General features: G+C 42.5%; 1 protein-coding gene and 1 long non-coding RNA gene across 2 annotated transcripts in view; both read left to right on the top strand.

Moving 5' to 3' along the window:
- Positions 1–6,980, top strand: part of PHACTR4 (phosphatase and actin regulator 4) — a 75,125-nt gene extending 68,145 nt beyond the window's left edge. Inside the window, exons 13-16 of the mRNA XM_006777629.2 lie at positions 352–413; positions 2,382–2,519; positions 3,110–3,186; positions 4,876–6,980. Of these exons, the coding sequence (XP_006777692.1) occupies positions 352–413; positions 2,382–2,519; positions 3,110–3,186; positions 4,876–4,891 (293 nt within the window). The 3' untranslated portion in view covers positions 4,892–6,980. The remainder of the gene's footprint in view (positions 1–351; positions 414–2,381; positions 2,520–3,109; positions 3,187–4,875) is intronic.
- Positions 6,981–9,319: 2,339 nt separating this feature from the next.
- Positions 9,320–9,717, top strand: part of LOC107181417 — a 2,562-nt gene continuing 2,164 nt past the window's right edge. Inside the window, exon 1 of the long non-coding RNA XR_001512118.1 lies at positions 9,320–9,552. This is a non-coding gene — a long non-coding RNA (uncharacterized LOC107181417). The remainder of the gene's footprint in view (positions 9,553–9,717) is intronic.

The following is a 9,717-nucleotide window of genomic DNA, read 5'->3' as shown; positions in this document are numbered from 1 at the left end:
TCTAAAAACGAGTAAAAACATATTTAACACGGAGGTAGAAGTTAACCTTAAAATAAAAGAAAGCACAGTGGGGGTGGGGGATATTTTTAAAAACATGTAAAAATCAACCTCAGCTCACGGGCAGTAAAAGTATAGGCTACTATCCGGACGTGGTTCCATAGTTTGCTACCCTTGCTCTTGAGTATTAGACTACCAGTCGACAAGAAAATTGTCTTGGTTAGCCTCCCCAAAATTCATGTTTTATTCTGACTTGGAGTCTGTAAGAAATACCTGCACTATAATTAGTGAAAAGCTTGATATGCAGGTTGCCATTGTGAAGTAATCTTTTTTGTTTCTGACTATCAACTGTAGCTAAAAACGAAGCTGATCGTCAGGCAGAAAAACGGGAGATTAAACGTCGGCTCACTAGAAAGGTACATTGCCCAGTGTTCGGTTTCTGTCTGTCTCCTGAGTGCATGTCTTATATTTGAATAACCTTATTGATTGGAAAGAAATCACTTGACTTGAATTGCCATAGGTTGCTATGAAAATAGAATACGTAATGCAAATATAGAAAACAACACAGCATTATCAAGAGCTTTTTTTTTTTCCTTCATTTTTACTATTTAAAGAAAGCCTGGCATAAGAAGGTGCTCAGTACATGCATAAAATTTTACCTTTAATTTGGTATACCTGGGATTTTGATGTAGATTCTAAAACCTGTTTAAGTATAGAGATGGTAACAGGATTGTGTAACATTCAATTCTGCAAGGCAAACTGGCTATTTTCTAATATGGGAAAGAATAAACTGACCCTTATTGATATCTGAAAAGCATGAAAAACTAACTAGGATTTTTTTCCTTGGTCCCAGATCAGTTAGGGTAGAATCTTTTCTGTACCAGACGTGTGTTATTAGCTCTAAAGCTCTAGGACAGTGGTTCTCAACCTGTGGGTCGCGACCCCTTTGGCGGTCGAATGACCCTTTCACAGGGGTCGCCTAAGACCATCCTGCATATCAGATATTTACATGATGATTCATAACAGTAGCAACATTACAGTTAAGAAGTAGCAACGAAAATAATTGTATGGTTGGGTCACAACATGAGGAACTGTATTTAAAGTGCCAGAGGTTGAGAACCACTGCTCTAGGATTAATACCTGTTTTCCTTTTCTTCTCACCATAATGGTTTGTAATTACCTCCTGTAGATTCTGATTTGGTCTGAGTGCTCTAGATATTTCTTAAACATAATAACCCACAAGAGAATGAGGGGATCTAGACATTTTCTTCCTCATTTCTTCCCTCCCCCAGAATAGAGGAAGTATCTTTGATAGAATAAGGGTAGCTAGAGGCCACAGCTGGACTGACTCGCTGCCCTCAGATTGTGCAGGTCCCCTGATGGTGCAATCTTAAGTCATAATGTGTTGCAGAATCCGCTGTCCTGGACATCGTTCATGTTGAAAAGAAATTCACCCTTAATATTACCCACTAGATATTGTTTTCATATTAAATATATTCACTTTCTAATATATGTGAGTTTATAGCTCTAATCCTTTTGCTTCTCAAAACACGGCCCATGGACCAACAGCATTAGCATTACGCAGGACCTTGTAAGAGATGCAGAATCTAAGGCCCTATCAGACCTGCTTATTCAGAATCCACATTTTAACCAGACCCCCAAGTGTTTTGTATGCATGTTAAAGTTTGAGAAGCACTGGTAATACTTTACACTTGTTTATAGCAGTGGTTTTCAAGCTTAGCTGTGCATTCAGGAGCTTTAAAAAAAAACACCTCTCCCCCGGCCAGCGTGGCTCAGTGGTTGAGCATTGACTTATGAACCAGAAGGTCACAGTTCCATTCCCAGTCAGGGCACGCCCGGGTTACCCGCTCATCCCCAGGAGGCAGCCGATCAGTGATTATCTATCTCTCCCTCTCCCTTCCTCTCTGAATCAATAAAAATATATATATTTTTAAAAACCTCTCATCCTATCCTCTTTAGCTCAGTGTGTAGAGCATTGGCCCATGGACTGAAGGATCCCAGGTTCAGTTCCAGTCAAGGCCATATACCTACGTTGCAGGTCGATCCCTGCCCTGGTCAGGGCTCATTTGGGAGGCAACCAATCAATGTGTCTCTCTCACATCAATGTCTCTCAATCGATGGTTCACACCTTCCCTTCTACTCTCTCTAAAAATCAGTGAGAAACATCCTCAGGTGAGGATTTAAAAAAACAACAGTATCAATACCCAGAATCTCTAGGGATGGACCCAAGCATCAGTAGTGTTTGAAGGTCCCTATGTGACTCCAGTGTACAGCGAAGGGTGAACCACTGGATTAGAGGCAATTTGAATGTATGATTGATGCCTGACTTGGCAGAGTCAACTAAGAGGCTCCATTTCTTTCAGCTAAGTCAAAGGCCGACTGTGGCCGAACTCCTTGCCAGGAAGATTCTGAGGTTTAATGAATATGTGGAGGTAACAGATGCGCAAGATTATGACCGGCGAGCAGACAAACCTTGGACCAAACTGACCCCTGCTGACAAGGTCTGTCTCTCTCTCTCTCTCTCTTTATGCAAAACACTAACTGGAAAGGAAAACTTAAATAAAATTTCTATTTTTAATAATAATGTTAAGTTTGTAATCAAAGCTACAAAATACAAAACTTTATATTAATGATACCACCACCACCACCAAAACTGGAAGAAAGTCCCTGTTACCTCCCAGTACAGAAATCTGGAAGGAAATAAGACATATTTTTAATGGTGATTATGTTAGTTGGAGAGAGTCTGGGTAGCATATTTTAGTAATTACCATATTTCACTTTTTAAACAGGAAAAGCATTTTTACATGCGTGGAAACTATAAAAGTTATAGTATCTCTTTTAAACTCCCCAAGTGTTTTGATTTCACTGAGATTATAAGTTTATTATGAGATGATTGGTGTCAGGGAAGGCAGTGGCTATTGGCTCAGTGTTTCACCCTATGTGTTGCCCTGGCTTCTTTCTTCCCTCTGGGTTGCCTGCTGAGGGTTACAATGACTCACAAAGTTAAGTACAATAGAGACTAGATGGCAAATCCCACTGCTATACTATAGCAGACAGAAAATGCTGAAACATTTTCACTTTTTCTCCACAGGCTGCCATCAGAAAAGAATTAAATGAATTTAAAAGCTCAGAGATGGAGGTTCATGAAGAGAGCAAGCATTTTACACGGTAAGAGCCAAAAGACCCAAATACTGTGAGCTAAACATTTCTTAAAAAGCAAACATACCACCAGAGTTGTTCAGATAGGAAAGACTCTAATGACATCGTTTAAAAGAAGGATACCCACCCAGATGGTGTGATTCAGTGGTTGAGTGTCAACCCATAACCAGGAGGTCATGGTTCAATTCCTTGTCAGGGCACATGCCCGGTTTTCGGGCTCAATCCCCAGTAGGGGGCTTGCAGGAGGCAGCCAATCAGTGATTCTCTCTCATCATTGATGTTTCTGTCTGTCTCTCTCCCTCTCCCTTCCTCTTTGAAATCAATAATAAGGTGTTTTTTTAAAGAAAGTACTATAGCCGAAACCGGTTTGGCTCAGTGGATGGAGCATCGGCTTGCGGACTGAAGGGTCCTGGGTTCGATTCCGGTCAAGGGCATGTACCTGGGTTGCGGGCACATCCCTGGTGGGAGATGTGCAGGAGGCAGCTGATAGATGTTTCTCTCTCATCGATGTTTCTGGCTCTCTATCTCTCTCCCTTCCTCTCTGTAAAAAATCAGTAGAATATATTTAAAAAGAGAGAGAGAGTACTATAGTGTACAACAATAAAAGAAAGAGGCATAGAGAAGGCGACATTTAGGCTGGATCTTGGAGTGTGTAAAATGATTGATTTGGACAAGAAGAAAGAAAGGAACATTGTAAGCAAAAGGAGCAGCTTTAGCAAGGCTATGGGAGGTAGGAAAGTACAAGATGTTTCTGGGTAACAGGAAGTGTAGTTGGAGCAGAGGATGCATGGGGACAGTGTGATGAAGTTGAGACCCACAAGATGAGGTGCAGCCACACTTTGAAGAACTCTGACTGTTATGCTGGGATATCGGAAACACTGGCGTTCTGTGTATTTCAGAGCAGGCTCTGGTGGCACTGTGGAAGGTGAAATGGAAGGATGGAGAGACGAGCAGCAGGAAAGCAGTTAGGAAGTAACTGGAATAGCCATAGTGAGCATCCCTGTGCTCAAAGCAGGGAAGTGATGGTGAGAATGCAAGGGAGAGAGATCTGAACGACAATTGGCAATCTGTTGATTCCAGGTATGAATCAAAGGAAGTAGTCAGAATGACTCAGATGTCTAACTTGTGATTACTGAGGTCTCCGATATCAGTAAGACGTGCAGTTGAACAGTTTAGGACATTTCTTCAGTTAAATATTTATTGAGCAGCTACTACATGATAGATACAGTGCTAGGCACTCGGAACATAGCAGGAAACAAGATCAAGTCCTTGCTCTTAACAAGCTTCTAATAGAGAAAGGCAGGCAATAAACAAACTGGAAAATAAATTATCTGTGTTGCGCTTGAGAGTCTGTGCCACATTAAAGAGGAGATGCCTAGGAGACAGTTGAATATTCAGCCTAGAGTGCAAGGAAAACAAGATCTAAAGATAGCACACTGCCCTAACTGGTTTGGTTCAGTGGATAGAGCGCCGGCCTGGGGACTGAAGGGGTGCGGCTTCGATTCCAGTCAAGGGCACATGCCTGGGTTGCGGGCTCGATCCCCAGTAGGGGGCAGCCAATTGATGATTCTCATCATTGATGTTTCTATCTCTCTCTCCCTCTCCCTTCCTCTCTGAAATCAATAAAAAATATTTTTTAAAAAAGCAAAGCAATCTATAATATCTGGTAACTCAGCTTTTTTTGATCACCTGTTTTAGCTACCATCGTCCATGATGCTGAAGTATGAGAGGAACTGAACAACCCCCCAAAACAGGGCTACTTTGCTGCTTCAGTCTCCAGAATGACACGGCGGGAACTTCAGCGCTTACCAGCACAGCCAGAATTGAGTCTTCTGGGGTGAACAGCTCTTCTATGAATGTAGCGTTTCACTGGAATGGATTCGCATGTGCTGCCTTGAACAAAACTGAACTCTGTCAGTGCTTGGAACCTTTTACTGTTGCAGCGTACTTCAGGGGTATTCCCTCCCCAGCCACGAACGTTCTGGGCCACTTGCAGGTTCTGCGTTTTGTTGGCTGCACCACACCAATGTGACTGCCTGTGCCGAGGCACAGTTCGCACCATTAGCCTTACCTGCTCTGTCCAGCTGTGAGACCCACTCGTGTAGGCGCTAAATTCCCGCCATTGAATCTAGTTGGTGGTGGGGAAAACCGAGAGGGCCCCACCTTCTAGCAAAGGGGCCCCCACTTCTCGGGGAAGCTTCCTACCACACTGGCATGTCAGCCTTGCACTTACCTCTGGTAACAGCAATACCGTCCTCTGCAGGCACAGCCTGAAAGCAGCTCAGGATCTGTCAAGTGCTTCCTTTTTTATTATTATTTTAATCTGGAAGTGATGGAAACTTATGTTCTGTCTCACCTGCAACCAGATTCCAAGTTGGGAAAAGGCAAAAGCATGTGTTTTCTGTATACAAAACCAAAAAACGCCTTTATGTTAATGCTAACTTGGCAGAAAACTGACTCATGGCTTAAATGTTAAAAGCTGTTGTACGTTTGTTGCACCAAATGATACTGTAAATCATTTTGCCCAATAGGTACATTCTCCTCCATAAAGCAGAGTTGTAGCAACTCTGGGAGTTGCGTGCTATTGGCCCCCACACTTCCAGCCAGAATCATAGCAAAGTCCTAGGGTTGTTGGGTGCTAAATCAGGTCTTCGGAGAAGCGAGTAGGAGGGGCACAGTCATAACCCACTGCTCCTCTCCTCCTCAGCACAGATGTCTGTCCTCCTGCTGCCCCTCTGGCAGCTTCCACCTCACTCATCCCTACTCTTCCAAGCTGGAGCCAGTGGAGTCGGTGCCTGGCCATTGGCTCAGCCCCCACCCCCTTTTGTAATATATATTAATATGATTCCCTAAAACAAGATTCAGTTGCTTTCTTTGAATTTTTATTGAAAACCTTACAGCCTCACTGTTTCCCTCTAATTCCTATCCACACTTAATGGAAGAAAAAAAATAGTTTCTAGTTAACGAATGAATGTAGCTTTCTCTTTTTAATGTTCAGAAAATTGTGGCTGTTTTATAGATTTCTTCTGCAGTCCCCATTGTTCTGTATGTAATCTTTCAGTAGATTTTTCCTTTTTTCTCCTTTATGTCATGTAAGATTTGGTGAAGTCAGAATATCATGTTAAGACAAAACGCTAAAGTGACCTTAAAAGTAGTGTTCTCTCTCTGTATGGGTAATAGGAGGTATTGGATTTCTCAGTGACTGTCAAATGCTTTATGGCTATGGAAATATACTGGGTTCACATCTCCTTGAAACTAATTAACCTGTGGTATGGGGGAAAGATAAGAGACAACTCCACAGTATTGTCAGAGGTCTGTATATAAGGTGGGAACACATTAACTGCTAACTTGACTTCTAACTTTTCTGTCTTGTTGGTTTGGAGATTACTTGGCTTATGTCAGAATTCTCTGTGGCTTAAGATGACATTTTCAAACCCTTTACTGCCTTTCTTTCCCTTAATGTGCCAAGCTTGAAATAGGATTTGATTTCCTGAGCTTCTTGTTTGCTTTCTATGTGCCACCAAGAAATCTAATTCATCTTTCATCTCATTCATGTTCTTTTGAAACAGGATACTTTGGGGGTCAAGTCTTTTCAGGTGATTTTTATATATATACATATAAATATAAAGGATTTTGTTTCCTTGTAAGTAACAATTTACAGTCATAATGTATAGAAGAAATAAAAGTCTGATGTATTGTACTTTAAAATGCTTCCCTGATGTACAGAATCTCCTTGTAAAATAAGTAATTGCATTGTATATCAGTCTTCCTAACAACATTAATTATTAAAGTATTTTAGAATTAAAAAAAAACTATAGTATTCTGGTATGAAGTGTTTCTTTTATATTCTACCTTATTCCAAAAGATTTAAGCCTGCTTAAAAATGATACCTAAAATACTGACTGACAGCCTCAATGAGAAGTAGATGAGGGGGGAAAGAAAATAGTAAGAACATTAAGTGTAGCCCTAGCCGGTTTGGTGCAGTGAATAGAGTGTCAGCCTGCAGATTGAAGGGTCCCAAGTTCAATTCCGGCCAAGGGCACATGCCTGGGTTATGGGCTCGATCCCAGTAGGGGACGTGCAGGAGGCAGCTGATCAGTGATTCTTTTTCATCATTGATGTGTCTATCTCTCTATCCTTCTCCCTTCCTCTCTGAAACCAGTAAAGATATATTAAAGAAAAAAAGAACATTAAGTGTAGCCAGAGATACTCAGTCATGTTTGTGAATGACTGCACACATACAGAAAAAGAATAGGCTGCAGAGAGGAAAGCCAACTGTGAACCCCATAGTATGTACCAGGTACTGCTCTCGGTCCTTTATCCTATTTATCCCACCCCTAGTCTGCGAAGTAAGTAGACATAGACTCATTTTACCAGCAAAGAACCTAAGAGGTGAAGTTGCTTCCCCAAGGTCAAAGCACATCGTGTGACCACTCTGCATATATTCGAGGACAAGCAACTGCATCCCAATCACCCCTATAAGGATTACTCTGTACGGACCTCATATTAGACCACGGCTGGCATCACAGTGAGACAGGTCATACCTCATATACTCCTCTCTGGCCAGCCGCCCAGTTTCATTCATGGTGGCCTCACCAGTGACTCACTTTCTACTTGTCACTTCAGAGACTGGCCTTGGTTAGTCCACCACCCTTTACCCAGGATTTAAAGAAACCATGAGCCAGAACTCATGCCATTGGATTCCACCTGCTCCCAGATTTTCCTTCTAGTCCTCCAAAGAGGCCTCAATTGCCATTACCCTCTTGTTGAGGTTAAGCATTGTTGCCTGTGCACATTGCCCAGTGTTGGCTGAAACAATAAATGAGTTTAGAATTCTTATGGATTTAGATTTCTATATCCCAGGAGAGGGAGGACTGTAGTAGAGTGAGAGGTTTGGAAAACCACTATCAAAAAGGGGAAGTCCAACCTATGGATGAGGACAGTGGGTGGGGAGTGAGGGCGGAGGGTGGGGCGGGAACTGGGAGGGGGGGAAAAGAGGAACAAATGTAATAATCTGAACAATAAAGATATATATATATATTTTTTTTAAAGGGGGAAGTCCAGCCCTGGCTAGTTTGGCTCAGTGGATAGAGCATCAGCCTGTGGACTGAAGGGTCCCGGGTTCAATTCCGGTCAAGGGCACATGCCCAGGTTGTGGGCTCAATCCCCAGTAGGGGGTATGCAGGAGGCAGCCAGTCAATGATTCTCTCTCATCATTGATGTTTCCATCTCTCCCTCTCCCTTCCTCTCTTAAATCAATAAAAATATATTTAAAAAATAAAATAAAATACTGTATATCTTTGATGATGAAAAACACTACTACCAGTACAGTTTGATGACAAGGCCTTGAAACATACTGAGGCACCAGCCAAGTTTACCCACTATTTCATTTTACATCAGTGCAGAGTCAACACAGTGAAAAAGGCGAAGAAAGAATTATTATGAAATAGTTTTGACCTCAAGGACCCCCAAAAGAATCTCAGAGACCCCAGGGTCTACCAACTACACTTTGAGAACCACTGCTCTGGTCCTGTTTTGCATCTTAAAATTTGGGTAATAATTCCAATGTCTTAGAATTGCTGTGACAGTAAAGAATGTATGTAATCCACCCAGCACGAACATCTTCTAGAAGAACACCATAAATATTTCTACTCGTTAGAGTCCAGCTGTGATCGCTCTATGTCCATTTAACATTTATTCACCTAACACCATATTAGAAATTCTATCACATTTGTAACATTTTACTGCAATATGTATCTTAGGAATTCTTTACTTGCCTAAGTCTTTAGATTAGGGATGTATGTGTTAAAATGTACTTAACATAAACGTTACCATTTTAACCATTTGTAAGTGTACAGTTCAACAGTATATTCCCGTAGTTGTGCATAAGAGGCTTTGAAGTTTAACCTGTTAGCGTAGGAGCACTCGTCGTCTTTACCGACGCATTTGTCAAATGTCTATTTCAGTGTACAGGGCAGATTCAACCACTTTTTAGACTTCTCGCGTTTTTCTAGATGTCTTTTTCTATTTTGCATAGTTATGACACCAAAGCTATTTCTGACGAGTTTAACAGCACAGGCCCCAGACGGCGTGAACCGAGGGTAGAACAGTAACTTTGCTATTGGAAAAGTACCCGCCTACATACGCAACTTCCGTAATTTACGTTCCCCAGCAAAGTCGCGCGTGAAGGCTCTCGTATCGCGAGAATCCTCTGGGGGTGGGGCTTAATCTAGTGAATTGCCGATACGCTGACTGCGCAAGGCGGGGCGCAGGCGCAGTAGACATATCCGCTCGCTTCAAAAGGTATAAATACGGACGCCTCGCAATCGCTCAGCCTTTTAGGGGGAGACCTTTGCTCAGTGTTCGTGGTGTTTGGTAAGTGTGTGTATCCCCCTGGTTTGTCAGTTTCAGCTCTAGTGCCAGATCCCGCCAGCCGGCCTTTCCGGTGGAAACGGTGCTTAGAAGGGCTGGTTTCGACGGCGTCCGCGCCAACTACCCTTATTCCGCGCGGAGGGGCTGGGGCGCTCGCGCCCCGCGGGT

The sequence above is a fragment of the Myotis davidii genome, unplaced genomic scaffold (genome assembly GCF_000327345.1).
Source record: "Myotis davidii unplaced genomic scaffold, ASM32734v1 scaffold149, whole genome shotgun sequence".
Taxonomy (NCBI): Eukaryota; Metazoa; Chordata; class Mammalia; order Chiroptera; family Vespertilionidae; genus Myotis; species Myotis davidii.
This window is presented reverse-complemented; position numbering and strand designations above follow the sequence as displayed.